The sequence below is a fragment of the Filicampus tigris genome, chromosome 3, assembly GCF_054856515.1.
Source record: "Filicampus tigris isolate MCC_2025a chromosome 3, RoL_Ftig_1.0, whole genome shotgun sequence".
Lineage (NCBI taxonomy): Eukaryota > Metazoa > Chordata > Actinopteri > Syngnathiformes > Syngnathidae > Filicampus > Filicampus tigris.
This window is the reverse complement of record NC_141219.1, coordinates 30,351,389-30,369,249: the sequence shown is the minus strand read 5'-3', so window position 1 is coordinate 30,369,249 and position 17,861 is coordinate 30,351,389. Positions and strand designations below refer to the sequence as shown.

The window sequence follows — 17,861 nt, the reverse complement described above, 5'->3', positions numbered from 1 at the left end:
TACAAATTTCAGTCAAGCTTGAAGCAACTTCATTTCTGGTCAACAAACTCTCAATCCTTAGCGAGACTTCAAATTCAATTGTGGTCGGTCGTAGTGGTATTCCAGCAGTTTCCGGTTCACTTGAGTTTGAGCACAGCTGGGGGGTGCACTCACTAAAATCCCAACCGCATCCCCTTAGCACTCCCAAGCCCATCACCCAGATGTTATCCTTAATGACGGTTCTTGTTTCTTGTTTGTAGGTATCTGGTACAACCTGTTAAGGGGCCTCAGCAAGGTGGCTGTGATTGTAAATGTGAGTTTTGAAGTCAGTCACCAGATATCCTTGCAAATCATGCTCCAACCTAAGAATGTTGTGCCTATCATCTCATCCTCGTTTCTTGAAGACAGTAGTAATCCATCGTTTTTGCTTCCCAGGCCTTTGTGATCTCCTTCACATCTGACTTCATCCCACGGATTGTGTACCAGTACATGTACAGTCCTGATGGCACCATGCACGGCTTTGTCAATCACTCTCTGTCTTACTTTAACGTGAGTGACTTTGAGCCAGGCACAGACCCTTTCCAGCCAATGGTCCTTGGCCACAAAGTAGAATTATGCAGGTAAGGTTATGTTTTACCGCTATCTAATTATTTGTAACGTCCATGTGGCATAACAAGTAAAGATGGGAGTTTCTGACAAATCACTTTAGAGTTTTTTTTTTTAATGTCTGAATTAGGTATAAAGACTACAGAGAGCCTCCCTGGTCCAAAACACCATATGATTTCTCCAAGGAGTTCTGGGCCATTCTTGCTGTTCGTCTGGCTTTTGTTGTTGTCTTTCAGGTTTGTAATGACAGATACGATGATGAGTCACTAATTTTGTGAATACTTGATCATGCATTCTTATGATGACTGCACCCCAAAAAATCTATTGAATCACTCTCAAGAACATGCTAAGAATGCCTTATAAAACATTGGTCCTCATTCAATATGTTTTGCTTGTGTGTTTATGTTTTTATAAACGCCTTTAATGAAGGTTCTTAAAATTGTTTTAAATTTTATATGTGGATTTCTTAAATGTGCACAATATCACTTCCTAAACTATAGTATTAAAGAAAAACCACAAGTAAGCACAACAACACATTATATAGTTAGTGACGTCATGCTCAAGAGTATGCTGCTGTGTGCAAGGGTTAAAGGTCAGGGTGCAAACATTTTTCAGAGTCTGTTAAAATTCATATTCTCATTGGTAATAGGTTTTATAATACATACAAGTCACTTCCTGCAAGTTGTCAACCACAGATCGATTAGAAAATAGGTTTTACTTATTAATTCCGAGTGTTTCCGAACCTCATGGAAGCTCGAGGAATCGTGGCTCCAGCCACCGGAAGTGACGTAGATATAGCTAAACCGCTCTCTACACCATAGACTGTACAATTTCCATGCGCTACAAACACAGCACATTCAATGGAGAGCGATGTTTTTGAATGAGAGGATTTTGAAACAAACGAGCCAACAGAAGGGGGCGTTATTAGACCGTTCATGATTAGTAGTCACTGAATCCTCCGGCTACTGTGACGTCACATCTCCAGAAAGAGCCGAAGATGAGGGGGCGCGAGATTCAAACGGCAGACGACACATTCTGAATTGTATTTAGTGATTAAACTATCAACGACCTAATCACATTTTAATGACAGTTATGCATTGTAAAGGGGGTTCTAAAGGGCTACAGAAAAGTTTTCAATGGTTGCACCCTGACCTTTAAAACCTATACATTGGGAAATGCCACATCTTCAATATTGAGCACTAAATCGTAAATTGATGTCTTTCATACTCGATGTGGCTGGGTGGAGCAGTCGGTAAAGATGCCTCATTTTGTGCTTTAAGATGAAACAACCGTTTTACAGTGAGACCCATATTTCATGGAATTAAGACTGTGACAAAGACTTTATTTTATTTGGTCATTATAACATTAATTTGTGTATAAAATGAATTTGTGGCTAATTCTATTTAGTGGCATCTGTGTATAACAGTAAATTCTTGCAGTCCTTATCTGTGTGCAAAGTTTCAAGTTTTCACAAATGCCGAATGAAGTGGCTGAGGAGAGGAAATTCTGGGTTTCCCTGCTGAAGTGATGGATGGCTGGAGGATTACTTAATTTGACATTTCCAAATACCATTAATATCGTCTTCCTTAAATTTAATGCTGACTTGTTTTCATCAAAGCATATTTTTACCTTTCTTAATTCCAAGGTAATTTTCTCCAAAAATTGCAGCATTTTCTCACCAAAGACTAGGATGTTTGTGTCATCTGCAAATAGCACGGACTTCAATAATTGGGACAAGGGCTGAAATGAGTCCTTGAGTAATTACCCCGGTTCCAAAAAATGCTTGGGGCATTTTTTTTCTGCCTCGAACATGTTGCGTCGTAACGGCTGACTTGACTTGTCTTCCAGACTGTTTGGGGTGTTAAAAATGCCATCACAAACTGTTGCTACCGATGTCAACAATACAACTTAATCTTGAAATTACGTTCAATCGCAAATTAAAACTCATTCAATCCCAAAGACATATTTATATGCCTTTCACAGTCCAGCCATTCAATCCCAGGAACATATTTAAATGTATTACAATTTTTTTCCGATGTTAGGATAAAAGAGGGTCTGAACATATCTGGTACTGAATGAGTTTTAAAAGTGCACTAAAATAAGACTTAATTACGCTGACATTGTATTGTACGGCACCTGTCGCCAGCGTTGAGCGGCGGCTCCATCACAAGCGGCTAGTAGCGCTCAAGTGCCCTATATAGGCTAGCGAGAGCTCTCAGAATACTTTTCAAAGGCAGTTTGATTGATGTACAGTAAATGACACTGGACACTTTGATGCTGACAGCCTGACACAATTTCTATTTCAACTGATCACTTTTTAACAAACCAGGCACAAGTGTGTTATTTTAGCCAGAACAATCGCTACTGTGGTTCTGACGTCACTTCATCTCATAGACCAAAATCTATGGATGGAGTTTTGTCTATAATGTCACTGTTTTTAGATAATAGTAGGAAAATAGTTTGCTGTTATGCACAATTTAATCTTAAAGCAACACTGTCATCTGTCAGTTTTTGTTATGGCGGCGCCATGTGGACAAAAGCGGTAGTGTTTTGACAAAAATCTACCACATTTCCCATGCGTGCCAGCGCGTAGTGTCGTGAAATCCTGAGCCGTCCTTATAGCGAAAGGAGGAAGTGAGTATGCCGTAAAGCAATTCAGGACGTGTATTTTTTGATGTGCCAGGGTTGATCCCATCCTCCTCAAAGTTGCTTTGTGCCTGTAAAAACGATACAGACCCCCTCAGGGCATGAAGTCCCATTCAACTACTGTGCTTGTTTGTAAGTCAATGTTTCATTAAGAGTTGTGAAAAAACTTTATGACGGTCGAGTTATGAAAACTTTATGAAGGTCGATTTCCTCCCCAGTGCTGCTAAGACCTGCGGTGTGAACCTAGCCTTAGTTCTTTTTCGATCCACCACTTGCACTCCATCGCCGTCGTATTCAAATGGGAAGCCGAAATGTTCCCACACGGGTGATTTGTATAGGGAGAGCGGACGGCTCCTCAAGCTCCGTGCATATTCGTCATACAAAGGCGTTCACCGAACCGTGAAGCCCATACAGAGATAAGATGAATACAAAAACCGTTACACCCCTAATATATATACAGGATGAACAATTTTAGCCCCAACACTGACCCTTGCTGGACACCACAAACAATGTGGAAGGCCACCACCCCATTGGCACCGCCCTCACATGCCCCTGCCTTGTCCCATCTATGCTTTGCGAACAAGTGAGATTTTTAGGAATGCCCTTTTATTTCTAAACATGACACTTGGCTATTTCCAATTAACCTGTCCACTTGTGAAATGTTCCAAACAGGTGTTGTTGTTTTTTAGCATTTCTCAACTTCACCAGTCTTTTGTCCCAGCTTTTTTTCTAATAACGTTACTCTGTTTGTACATTAAATACCTTGTCTTTGTACTGTAGTGTATTTAATTCAATATGCAGTGGTCTTCTGCCCTGACCATGTGTGGAACTGGGAACACGGTGTAGACAACGAGCTAAACAATTTTTCATAAAAACACAAAAGAGGAGAATCCAACTTCACGTTTTTATGGAAGTCTTTTTTATGACACTGTGAACAATACAGAGAAGGACAACGAAAACAAGTGAATGAGTAAACAGATCTAAATATATAACGGTAGATGCAAACATAGACCTGTACACTAACCTAGATAGTTACTGGATGAAATGATAATTCAAGATACATTCAACTTCAACAAAGATAACACAAAGTACAATGGTCTGAATGGCAATCAGCTTGAATGTAGCAAAGAAGCCTGTAAAATAATGTAATATCTGTTCCTTGTTTTGTGCATGTGCTGGCTGGGCCTATGAGTAGTGAGTGACGTCATAGCGAGGGGACGAGCCAGGTTAGGAGGGAAGTTGGGCTCGAGGAGTCAGTTGTATGATTGAGCGCATGGGCATGAGTTGTGGCCACCAGCAGCTTTTGTGTGAATGTGTTCTTTTTTCGTTACGATCTGTTATTAAAACGACGATCAGATTGCATCAGCGACTGAGTGCATCTTTGACCACTTTGAGGGACATTACATTTGATATTAGAAGTTTCGGATTCACTCGTCGCACACCCAACTGAGGATGTTCGGCGAGCCCCTTATTTGACGAAAGGTGAAAAAGGAAGCCGTTCCGTGCGTGATTGATATGCCTGAGTCAAGTTGCACCGAGTGCGGCCGCCATAACGCTGCTGTTCCACGCCAAGATGAGCGTGAGCCCGACAAAACGGGGCTACGCTATGATGGAGCGACGGCTGCCGCCGCGGACAAGAGTGTGGACGTGCATAGCGGTGCTCTGGGCCTCGCGTGACCCGCTATGAAGGCACTTAAGTTCTCCGGAAAGGGGAGTTGGGAGGCTTATAGAGCACAGTTTGAGTTGGTGCTGATTGGCCGGAGAAGACGAAAGCGGTGCAGTTGGCGCTTTCGCTGACGGAGGACGCTACATCCTGTCTGCTGCTGCTGAGCCCCGAAGAGAGACTCGATTACAGCGCGCTGGTGGGTGCTTTGCAGAGGCGCTTTGGGGAGTTTAATTTGAGAGACTCCCTGCGCTGTGAGTTCAAGCACTGTGATCGACATCCGGGTAAGTCGCTCCGTTATCTCGCTCATGAGATCGAGAGCGTGGGTCGGCGCGCGTATGCTGGAATGCCAAATGAGATACAAAATGAACTGATACGCGTTCAGTTCATCCAAGCCCTCAGACCAGATGAGCTGCAGCTGCATGCCAGCTTGCTCACCCGGCAGCCCTGGGAGAGGCGCTTGCTCTCGCCACGGAGAGGGAGATTGCAGCCAAGGGGGCACTGCAGACACCAAACTGCCCCGTTTCGGCAACGTCGTTCCCGGAAGGGGAGGAGCGCAGACCGGCGTGGGTGGAGGAGCTGGTGTGTGCCATTAATACTCGCCCAGCACAGCATGAGGATGGGAACGCCCTGTTGTCTGCTGTGGGTGTGGACAGCCAGGTCACCTTCTGCGGCGCTGCCCAAAGTTGCTAAACCAGCAGGGAAACGAAAAAGGGTCCGTGTAGCCCGGATGACGCGGACCCCTCCAGTCGTTAACCGTGCAAGTGCAAGGTGCAACCTGCATGTGGTGGCGCTATGTGCAGGGACCCCCATGTCCAGGATGAGACCATTGTAATGGTGGGATGGACAGACGTGGGGGACCCCAGTCATGTTTGCGTGCAGATTGGGAAAACTTCCTGCACAACCCTGGTGGACACTGGGTCCTCAGCCACGATTGTGAAGCCTGACGTTGTTCCAGTGGGAACCGTTTTAGAATCGACCTTTACAAAACTTCGGACAGTAACCGGTGAAACGACCTCCATGAGAGGCAAAGGGACATTTAGGTTTGTTCTGGGGGATTTGTCGACGACTGCTCAGCTTGGGTGGCGGACGTGAGTGACCCATGTATTCTGGGTCGGGACTTTTTGAAAGCTGCAAAATGTGTGGTGGATTTGGGAGCTGGGGTGCTCAACCTGCCGAATGGTCAGCGTGTGGGGCTGGTTCCGGCGTCTCAACGGGGTACTTCGGGGGCAATCATCAACACTGCTGACCCTGCAGCAGGCAAGCTGCAGGTGGGCATGATCCTACCCAGCCCGACCAAGGTAGCTGCAGCACCAGCTCCTAGGCAGTCGACGGTAGTACGAGTAGAGTTCGCTCACCCCACCTGGACTTGTTCCCAGTTGGGGCTACCGGACTCGACCTCACAGCGACTGACAGTAGATCGGGTCGTTAGCCCCGTGACTGACTGCCCTTGGGGGGAGGGCAGTGACGGCCAGCCCAGCCATGCCAGGGAATGTAGCCCCGGGTCGCCTAGCAGAGAACCGGGCAGAGGCGATCCGGTTCATCTAGGAAAAGAACTGTGATGGCTTGGATGTCGAGCAGCGGGAGCAGCTGTGGCAGGTGTTGTGGGACTTTGAGAGCATTTTTGCCCTCAGTGAGAATGAAGTGGGCCTCACTCACTTGGTTGAGCACCACATCAACACCGGCGACGCGCGACCAGTCAAGGTGTGGCCCTGACGCCTGCCTCTGGCTTAGCAGGAGGCTGCGGATCAGGAGGTCCATGCCATGCTCGAGGCGGGAATCATAGAGCCTTCCGACAGCCCGTGGGCGTCTGGCGTGGTCATGGTTCCCAGAAAGAAAAGCACCAGACCGCGGTTCTGTGTGGACTACAGGCCGCTCAATCAAGTGGCTGCTACCCGCTCCCGCGGATAGATGAGACGTTGGATCTGGTCTCTGGGTCTGCGTGGTTCTCATCGCTCAACCTGCGCAGTGGCTACTGGCAGGTCCCCCTCACCGCTGAGTCCATACCTAAGACAACGTTCTGTGGCCACCAGCAGCTCTTGTGTGAATGTGTTCCTTTTTTCGTTACGATCTGTTATTAAAACGACGATCAGATTGCATCAGCGACTGTGTGCATCTTTGACCACTTAGAGGGGCATTACAATAAGAATGTCTATGGAACTAATGAACAAACAAACAAACATCATGTCATGTCATCTTCCAACCCGCTTATCCTATACAGGGTCGCGGGGAGTTGCTGGAGCCTATCCCAGCCGTCAACGGGCGAAGGCAGACTACACCCGCAGGGCACACACAGACACCGTCACTGAGCGGGAATCGATCCCACGCTGCCCGCACACAACTCGGGCGTGTGTACCACTACACTATCAGTGGACCGCAAACAAACGTGTTTAATTGTATTTGTACTCACAGATTGTTCCAAAGAATGAGCTAAATCAAAGAGGATGCATATGGATGAAACTAAACACTTCTTCACGGACGTGTGTCTTTTCAAAATAGCTTCTGTGTTAAAAATAGGTGCTTCAACCACTTTTGCCACTAGGGGTCACTGAGGTTACATCTATTGTAATGTCCGGGGCCAGAATAAGTGGGTACGGAAAGTATTCAGACCCCTTGAAAATTTTCACTTTCACTCTTTGTCATTGCAGCCATTTGCCAAAATCAAAAAAATCATTTTATTTCTCATTAAGTACACTCAGCATCCCATCTTGACAGGAAAAAATCAGAAATGTAGAATCGGGCAAGTTTATTAAAAAAGAAAAACGGAAATATCATAAGTATTCAGACCCTGAGGTATTTTATTAGGTAGAAGCGCCCTTTTAAGCTAGTACAGCCATTAGTTTTGTTGGGAATGACGCAACAAGTTTTTCACACCTGGATTTGGGGATCCTCTGCCATTCTTCCTTGCAGATCGTTTCCAGTTCTGTGAGGTTGGATGCTGAACGTTGGTGGACAGCTATTTTAAGGTCTCTCCAGAGATGCTCAATCGGCTTATAGGGTTAACTCTTCTCATGCACAGGGATCACTGAGGTCACGAACGTTATCACAACGTAAAGAGTACATGAACATGGTGTGCTGCATTTGTTTTAGGACAACACCGGAAATTATGATTTGTATGTCCTTTTCCCTATGAACTGTAAGGCGCTTGCCTGGCACTGCACACTTTTTGTAATCATATATAAATTAACTTGGATATGGAGAGCTGTAATACATTGCTAGATGGTGGTGTGTTGGACCCCGGTTTATAAGCTTTAAGCTTCAGAGGGAGTCCATTTTTCACAATGTCAAACAATATTGTACTCTGATTCAACTTTGTGGAAATAAATGTAAATGAAATAGGTCAGGACTCTGGCTGGCCCAGTCACAAACGGTCACAGAGTTGTTCTGAAGCCACGCCTTTGTTATTTTAGCTGTGTGGTTCGGGTCATTGTCCTGTTGAAAGGTCAACTTTCAGGCCAGTCTGAGGTCTTGAGCACTCTGGAAGAGGTTTTCCTCCAGGATATCTCTGTACTTAGCCACATTCATCTTTCCTTCAATTGCAATCAGTTGTCTTGTCCCTGCAGCTGAAAAACATCCCCACAACATGATGCTCCCAACACCATGTTTCACTGTAGGGATTGTATTGGGCAGGTGATGAGCAGTGCCTGGTTTCTCCACACATACTGCTTACAATTAACACCAAAAAGTTCAGTCTGGGAGTCCTTCATATGTTTTTCGGCAAACTCTATGCAGGCGAGGCCGTTGGGCCACTCTGCCATAAAGCCCCGACAGGTGGAGGGCTGCAGTGATAGATGACTTTGTGGAACTTTCTCCCATCTCCCTACAGCATCTCTGGAGCTCAGCCACAGTGATCTTTGGGTTCTTCTTCACCTCTCTCACCAAGTCTCTTCTCCCACGACTGCTCAGTTTGGCTGGACGGCCAGGTCTAGGAAGAGTTGTGGTCATCCCAAACTTCTTCCATTTGAGGATTATGGAGGCCACTGTGCTCTTAGGAACCTTGAGTGCTGCAGAAATTCTTTTGTAACCTTGGCCAGATCTGTGCCTGGCCACAATTCTGTCTCTGATCTCCTTGGGCAGTTCCTTCGACCTCATGATTCTCATTTGCTCTGACATGCACTGTGTGCGAGCTGTAAGGTCTTATATACTGTAGACAGGTGTGTGCCTTTCCTAATCAAGTCAAATCAGTTTAATTAAACACATCTAGACTCCAATAAAGGAGCAGAACCCTCTCAAAGAAGATCAGAAGAAATGGACAGCATGTGAGTTACTTATGATCATATGATCTTTCAGTTTTTCTATTTTCATAAATTTGCAAACGTTTCTACTTTTCTGATTTTTACTGTCATGATGGGGTGCTGAGTATACATTAATGAGAATTAAAATGAACTTTTTTGGCAAATGGCTGCAATGATACAAAGAGTGAAAAATTTCGAGGGGTCTGAATACTTCCGTACCCACTCGAAAACTATTTGCACATTCTTGTATTCTGTTTTTAATTTACATTTTACACGTCCCATCTCCATTGGAATTTTACACGTCCCATCTCCATTGGAATTGGAGTTTGTAATTCAAAGTAATCAAGTTACATTACTTTACTATTGTGGTACTTGGATTAGGATACTAACCAATTTTTTTTTATCAGGTAACTAGTAACTGAGTCCTTCTCTTTTAAAACCGACACACACCTGTGCATCCACACAACTGTGCAAACATATGCATGAAGAGAGAATTGTATTGAAGCGGGAAAAAAAAGTTAAGGAAAGGAGGAAAACAACACATTTGTACAAGTGTGTTTATTGTGATCCATTTGCTGAGTCGGTCTCAAGTGGTGTTTGGCAACACACTCATAAATAAAGACCTTATCCGGAACCAGTGAGAAAGGAGAATAACTTTACATGTAGTTTTCTCAAGTGTACACTGCATCTAATCTTTCCTTGTTTGCTGCCTTCCATCTTCGCAGAATGTGGTGATGCTCATGAGTGACTTTATAGATTGGGTGATCCCAGACATACCAAAGGACATCAGCCTCCAGATCCACAAAGAGAAGGTCCTCATGGTGGAGCTATTCATGAAAGAAGAGCGTGAAAGGAGGCTTGCTCTTCGTGACAGTCACAAGCATAACAGTTGTACTTCCCCGTCTCCATCAAACCAGAGCCCACAACAACCACGCTCTCGGGCTGTGTCAAACTCAAATTGCTATTGAAGTATTAGCTGTAAGTGTCTCGGAAAAATAAGCACAATTTGTTCAAAACAAAAATCAGGGTGGCCCTTAACTTTCAATCGAGAGGAAAAAATATTTTTAATTTAAAAAATGTTTTTGGGTGTCTGAAACATAAAATACATGTTAAAATTGTATGTATGGAAACGTATGGCTCACCCTGCACTGTAAAACACATTTTAATTAAGTGAATAACCTCCTAATCTGTTTTCGGCCTCTATAGCTATAAAATGTTATGCAATTTGATGAAAGTAGCTTTGCGTTTCTGCATTCTGGGTCTTAAGATTATTATATGTATTATCTAAATCAAAATCATAATGTAGTTAATCATCAAGTGTTGATCATTTTTTTCAACGTGATTACAATGTTAAGTCATAACATTTTTCTAGAACATGTCTTTTTTTTGTCTCAGTTAATAATCATATTTTATGGTGTAAGATAATTTTGGGGGGGAGGCATGATGGTCAGGGTTCAAATCTCAGCTCAGGCCTTCTGCATTTTGTTTGCATGTATTTATGTTTTTCTCGTGTTGGCATGAATTGTCTCCTGGTACTCTAGCCCTAAAGGCCTAGATACACCAAACCGACGTCAAAGGTCGTAAAGAGTCGTGGCATCTGAATGCGCCGTCTGATTGGTGTAGTGACCTGTCTGTAAGCATCTGGGGTGCGTTTACGCATGTGGAATCGGTGTCGCGAGTTGTGACATTTGGTCACTGATTGGCTGTTAGGTAGCAAATCAGCGCTCGGAGCACCAACGGGAAGTGGATAAACAGTGAGCACGCCTTCGCTGCCTTAATCTTCTTACAAGTACAAGAGCGAGGGTTGACAATTTAAGTATACAGTGTAGGCGGCACGGTGGTCGACTGGTTAGCACATCCTCCTCACAGTTCAGAGGTCGTGGGTTCGATGTTCTCCCCGTGCCTGCGTGGGTTTTCTCCTGGTACTCCGGTTTCCTCCCACATTCCAAAAACATGCATGGTAGGTTGATCGGACACTCTTAAATTGCCCCTAGGTGTGATTGTGAGTGCAGATGTTTGTTTGTCTCTGTGTGCCCTGCGATTGGCTGGCAACCAATTCAGGGTGTCCCCCGCCTACTGCCCGAAGACAGCTGGGATAGGCTCCAGCATGCCCGCGACCCTTGTGAGGATAAGCGGTATAGATAATGGATGGATGGACAAGAACGTTTACTTCGCGTAGGAGTTCATCGTGAGCGAAGAATATAGCTGCATGCATTGTTTATGTTTTTATAATCCCCCCCCGGTCAATAGCTTTCCGGTTGGATTTTTCTAACAATGAGAAATAGTGACTACCGCTGCCGATTGTATGGAAGAGTATTACATCGCACGCATGCGCAGAAGGTACTTTAATGGTCAGCGTCGCTTTCTGTCGTTACGGTGTATTTTTCCAGCATGACGTGCCGACAGCCGGCCCAATGTCACAGGGGATAAGCGTCTGTCACTGTTGGCCAATGTCGGATTCGTCTATCTGGGCCTTAAAATGTATGTGAGTGTGTGTGTATGTGTGTATTGTCCGTCGGCGATTCCGACTAAACCCTTCCATTTTGTCCGGCCGTACCAAATAGTAATCGCCTATTGGTCGGTCCGTCTAGATTTTCATTCTGATCAGGCACAGACAAATGGACAGATAGACTTGAAGTGACAGCAAATGGGGAAAATTGATGTCATTTTCTGTTTGAAAGAAATTTGGACATTTTAAACACGCTGGAGCACATCAGTAGTGCAAAACAGTCTGGCTTTACATTTTTCCTCGTCATTCATTAACGTCAGGCAGGAGGCGTAGGGCCAAACGCCAAGCAAAAAAAGAAAAGGAAATGATCGAAATGGCTTACCTCTTTGATGCAAGCGATGTTCGGCAAGGGATCGGGATTGTCCTCTGTAACACTATATGACCCCCAACGAAATGTTTACTACATATGAAGGTAAAAGGCTTCACCTTGCTGGCGTTAAACTGGTCTTCTGGACATCCGCGCAAGTTGACACATCATTCACATTTATCTCTTTTTGGTTTCGGGAAACAAATAAAGAATACATCCTTCATCTGAGGACGGTCTTAGTGTCTGCAGTTGTTTGTACAAGTTCCATAGCAGCAGTGTTTACTCAGCATGTTTCTTTCAGAGGTAAACGGGCAGAATACAAGCATCACAAACAGGAGTCATCTGCAATCGCGCATCTATTCTTGTCTACAGTCTGTGTTGTTACCCGCTGGATGTGATATCACGCAGCACGCTGTTAGGACCCGTTAGCTGACCAAAAACATGGCTGATGTAAAATGCATGAATCAAGCAGCAAACAAACAGCAAACTTGCCTGAATCAAACAAAACAATAATCATCAAGTGTCAGGTTATAGACAATTACATAGACGGGCGAAAATCCACTTCCGTTTATGCTTAACCTGTCTTTTTTGTTTTTGTTTCACCTTTATCGTTTATCGCCTGCAAAATGGGCGTCTGCGATAGGCGGATAGACAGACCGGTCCGTTGGATAGGCGGAATGCCCAGCTAACGCGAAAAATGATTTTTTAAGGCCAATTCATGCGCACCCATAATTTGGAAAGGTACTCTGTACTCCCGGTCGTGACTTAGCACACAATCCACGTATGATACACCCTCTAGAAATATACCGCAGCCAATATACACAATGTTTCAAGCGCAGAAAGCTAGACTGGGGGAGCCATTTGGAATGTGCAGACCTCCACCACCTCTTCCCTGTTTCGAGAGGGAAACACAATTGGGAGGCTGCTGGTTAGCAGTTAGCACCGAGCAAGGTTGCTCCAGGGGTCCGTTTCACAAAGCAGGTTCATCAAACTCTGAGTCTAATCCTGAAGTCTGAGTTGATCTATTCTGAGATAGGAAACTCTGAGCTTCCGGTTCCAGAACAGCTAATTGAATTAGTTCACCTGGAGCTAAGTGCGTGCGCCACAACTATGAAAAGACAGCATGAATGATGAATGGAGCCCCGATTCGCCGAGTCACCATGGCAACGAGGGAGGGGCGTGGGAGAACATTGCTGCTAGGGTCAATACATGGGGAAGTTTCCTTCTTCCTGGGGAAGTCCTTTGCAATCACAATAATATAATTGAGGAAAACTTCTTGCTTCCGCCTATTAATTTATTTCATTTAGGTGCAATCACGTGGGGAGAAGAGCACTTAACAGCTGATGAAATATAAAAACTTTGTTCAAACAGTTAAGACCTCGGCATAATCTCATGGGGGTACACTTAAAAAATGATGGGTGAATTTACTCAATTATAGTTCAGGTGGTCGCCCAAAATAAAATACCGGTAATCTGGAGCCATATACATTTTTTAGGTGGAATATATATCTACTTAAAAAACTCCAGATACATTTTTTAGGTATATATCTACTTAAAAAATGTTTCTGGAGTCCGATGATTACGGTATATTTCTTGCAACCACATTGAAGAAGTGAAATTGAGTAAATTCAAAAGAAACTTTTTTTCAGTGTATATAGATGATGAACTAATAATTTTCTGGAAATGCTAAAAAAAAATCATTGCGCGGTCTGATCTCCCGATGAATATTTTATTCTCTGCGTAATCAATTATCAAAAGGCCATGTCACGTTTGTCTCCACTTACACTGAAAAAATGGTGTTGAATTTACTCACTTTTATTTCGTCAAGTGGATGCACAAAATAAAATAATTTGGATCCAGATAAATTTATTTAGTAGATGTATAGTTTACTAAAAAAATGTATCTTAATCTTAATCCAGATAATTATATCTCGTGCAACCACTTGAAGAAATAAAATTGAGTAGATTCAACAGAAACTTTTTTCAGTGATACTGTGCCTAATGGACTTCTCATATATACCGATTTTGTTTTAATGACAGACGGCAGAACTACGCTTACGCCAAAACTCGTCTGCGCGAACTGAAGGAATGATATATTCCCCCCCCCCCGAAAAAAAAAAAAAAATATATATATATATATATATATATATATATATATATATATATATATATATATATATATATATATATATATATATATTATTAGATCAAAACCAAGAATGTTCATGACCACATTTTTTCAAACATGTATCTGTCAATATGTGTATCAGTCTAATACAGTACTATAAGTCAGTTTCAAAATGATCTTGCGTTATTTACTTTTTGGAATTCCATAATTTTAATAAGGCTAAAACTGTTACTGTTTGAGCACAAAGTAATCATTTATCAAATTTGACAAAGCAAAAAATATGTTGACATGACTGTATCACTTTATGGAATGTAGATTTACTGTAGACTGAAAAGTGTAGTCTGTTCTATGGTCTGTTTCATTAAATCCTGCCTTTTATGACATAAAAGTCTTTACTGAGAAGAATGCATTGTTCATTGTTTTTTTTTTATTAAACTGCCCTGTTGCTGTTGCTGTTGCTTTTCCTGAGCACCACAAACACATATCAGCTCTAATGTACTGTTAGCCTAATAGCACAATTCCCGAAGTCGTCTTTAACTTACTTTTGCAAATTAAAAATCAATTAAATCAATTTAAAAAAAAAAAAAAATATATATATATATATATATATACATATATATATATATATATATATATATATACGGCTGTCCCAAAATTCTGTAGAAAAATTCAGCTGTCAAAATGTTGTCCAAAGGAGGGTTTGGCTCCCTTCCAGGGTCCTGATTTTTAAGAATGGTTATAAAATTAATTCAACATTTAAATTAATAAACCTGTGTAGTCAGGTTTTTAAAAAATGTAAGAGTTTCAATGTGAGGTGGATTGAGCTTCCAGGAACTGTGCCCATTTTTAAGATTGGCTTTAAAATTGAGTTAAAAATTTCACTCTGCAATTGTCCAAGTGCAGGAATTGAATCCAGAATCTCCACGTCCAAAGGCAAGATTACAACCCACTCCTCCAAGTAGCTGCAGTGCTGCTTCAATCAGGCTTTCAAAGTAGTGTTTAAGATTTCAAAGGCGACCAAGCGGTCACGATTTTTAACGGCTGTCCCAATATTCAGTTGAAAAATTCCTCTGTCAGAATGTGTGACCTCTGGTTTCAAAGCAATCAGTTGTCCAAGAAGGGTTTGGCTCCCATGCAGAGTCCTGATTTTTAAGAGTGATATTGAAATTGAGTAAAAATTCAAATTTAAGAACCTGTGACATCTTGTTTTAAAAAAATCTGAATTTCAATGTGGGGTTTAAAAGTTGAATTTAGCTTCCAGGGAGTGTGCCCATTTTCAGAGTGGCTTTAAAATGGAGTAAAAGACTCCATCACAGAGATTGTCCTAGCACAGGAACGGAACCCAGAACTGCCACATTCAAAGTCAGGGTTAAAATCCACTCCTCCAAGTAGACAGCTGCAGTGCTTTATCAAACAGTCTTTCAAAGGAGCCCAAGCGGTCAATTTTTGACGCTTGTCCCAAAATTCAGTTGAAAAATTCAGCTGTCAGAATGTGTGACCTCTGGATTAAAGCCGTCAATTGTCCAATGGAGGCCCACTTTCCGGCCTGCGGCTGCCCTTCGATTCTGCCATGGTGGCGCAAGCTCCGCGGCTGCCCTGCGATTCTGCTACGGCAAGTTCTGCTGCCGCCCTCAGATTCTGCTATGGTGGCGCAAGGCCTGCGGCCGAATGATGATGAGCAGCAGCAGTCTGCTGCATCCTCATCCTCATGATGAGCAGCAGCAGTCTGCCGCATCCTCATCCTCATCATCATTTGAGGATGAGGATGCAGCAGCAGTCTTTGTCAACGAAAATACGTAAAATAACTACAAAGAGCATGACTGGAGGAATTCTGACTGGAGGAAAGCTTGCATCTTCACTCGAAGAAGGTTCGACGTACTGACAACGTGTCACTCAAGCCCAGGTCTACACTTACTTGGGGTTTTCCAGGAGGAGGATGATGTGATGGAACAGCTCCATCAGTAAGTACTGGGAAACATGACTAAGATGACTCTAGCGCACATCACACACACATATTACAGGTTTAGTTTTGTTTTATGGGGTCTACGAGTAGGGATAGTCGATACCAGTGATTTTGAATTAGATCCGATACCAAGTTGCTATGGAGATTTCTACATTGATCAACTGGGCAGGGACCCACTTTACCGAAGTCATCTTCCTGCAGCACTTCATTTGATTAACTTTTACATTATTTTAGCTAACACTGTATAGTATCATAATATGTGTTAAATGTTGCCCACTCTGCACCCATTGCAGCCTGATCATTCAGGAAGTGGGATTCCCCCATTTGTGATCCCTTCTCAAGGTTTCTCATTTTTTCCCAGATGGGGATTTTTTAGTTTTTCCTTGCCCTCCCGGGGGTTAAGATCATGGTGTATATGTAATTTATATGTTGTCAGCGATGGGCATGTGAAGCCCTTTGAGACTTTCATGTGATTAAGGGCTATATAAATACATTTGACATGACTTGACTTTACAAGTAATCTTGTAACTGGACCAAATATCGCAACACCGATCTGATATTGGTACCTGAAGCTGTACTTTTTTGTTGTTGTTTATTTGTTTGTTTTTACACAGAGCTGCGAAAAAACACTTGTGCGCTGCTGCTGCACTCACACCAGTGGGAGCGCACACAGACCTGGGCATTTTCAAAAAAATCTGCGGTCCGTTGATTGCCTACAGCCAGGGTAGTACCCTTGCGCCGTCTGTCGGACTCCTTTCTAGTGTCCGGCAGAAGTGGACTGGTTATAAAATATTGAAAGGATTATTTATTGTGAAATGTGCATATTTTAGGGAAGTTTTATTTTTTAAATGCAATACCCAGATTTCACCAGACCTCTTTTGGTGGAGTGGTCTCAGTTCAGGGTGTTCCCCGCCTACTGCCCGAAGACAGCTGGGATAGGCTCCAGTATGCCCGCGACACTTGTGAGGATAAGTGGATTGAATAATGGATGGATGGGTCTTGTGTCCTCCAGGACTAGATTTTGCGGTACCCAAACAATTACACACACACTAGAAGGATAGTGAAGAGATTAAAAAAAAACAGGCAGTTAAGATAAATAGTATAATGATTTTATTTTCCAAATTGACCTCTCTTTTTGTTGTTGTTGTTAGAATGCACAAATCAGTTTATGTTGCCTGTGTCCTCAGTTCTCCTGTTTTATGGAAAATATGACTGGATGCTGGTTTTGATTAATAAAGATTTAAAATATGTATTTATTTTACATACACCAAAATGTTGATTGTTTGCTCAGTTTTGCATTTTTCATGCTTCATAATTGTTTTGTGTAAATTTCCTATGGAGGTATGGCGATATTAGCCTACTGTGGTTAGTTGCGCAGAAAATAAAAGCTTGACACACTTTTAGACTGGAGCAAGACATGCATAAAGTATTGCAAATCATGTCATTCATATCATTTATCAGGGTTTGACATTGTGCAGAGGAATCACTCATTGTTTTGTCCGAGTGTATTTGAAGTACCCTAGCGATCAAAAACCTTCTACGCATGCGCGACTCAAATCGCGCGAGAGTCAGAGACCATTTATTGACAGACAAACGGAAGTGAAAGTAAAACTGTTTTCGGGACGACAGATTCAAAGAACTTTCCGTGTCCGCGCTATGGGCTCTTTCCATTTTAACGCACTTTTACTGGATATATCCAGTCATCTTACCACCGACCAGCTGGACAGTCTCAAGTATCTGTGCAGCGACAGAGTTGGGAAAAGGCAGTTGGAAACCATCGACAGCGGAATCAAACTGTTCCAGTGTTTGACCGAGAGAGGAGTGCTA

The 17,861-nt window shown here is 43.1% G+C and overlaps 2 protein-coding genes across 8 annotated transcripts in view; both read left to right on the top strand.

Moving 5' to 3' along the window:
- The window catches only part of ano1a (anoctamin 1, calcium activated chloride channel a), a 113,682-nt gene extending 99,206 nt beyond the window's left edge, over positions 1-14,476 (top strand). For all 7 annotated transcript variants that reach the window (XM_086026911.1, XM_086026909.1, XM_086026906.1 and 4 more), the window contains 4 exons: positions 240-292; positions 415-599; positions 716-821; positions 9,855-14,476. In XM_086026911.1, the coding sequence (XP_085883037.1) occupies positions 240-292; positions 415-599; positions 716-821; positions 9,855-10,097 (587 nt within the window). In that variant the 3' untranslated portion in view covers positions 10,098-14,476. The remainder of the gene's footprint in view (positions 1-239; positions 293-414; positions 600-715; positions 822-9,854) is intronic.
- Positions 14,477-17,600: 3,124 nt separating this feature from the next.
- fadd (Fas (tnfrsf6)-associated via death domain) overlaps positions 17,601-17,861 on the top strand; it is a 15,006-nt gene continuing 14,745 nt past the window's right edge. The window contains exon 1 of the mRNA XM_086025763.1: positions 17,601-17,861. This exon is cut by the window's right edge and continues 130 nt beyond it. Within this exon, the coding sequence (XP_085881889.1) occupies positions 17,691-17,861 (171 nt within the window). The 5' untranslated portion in view covers positions 17,601-17,690.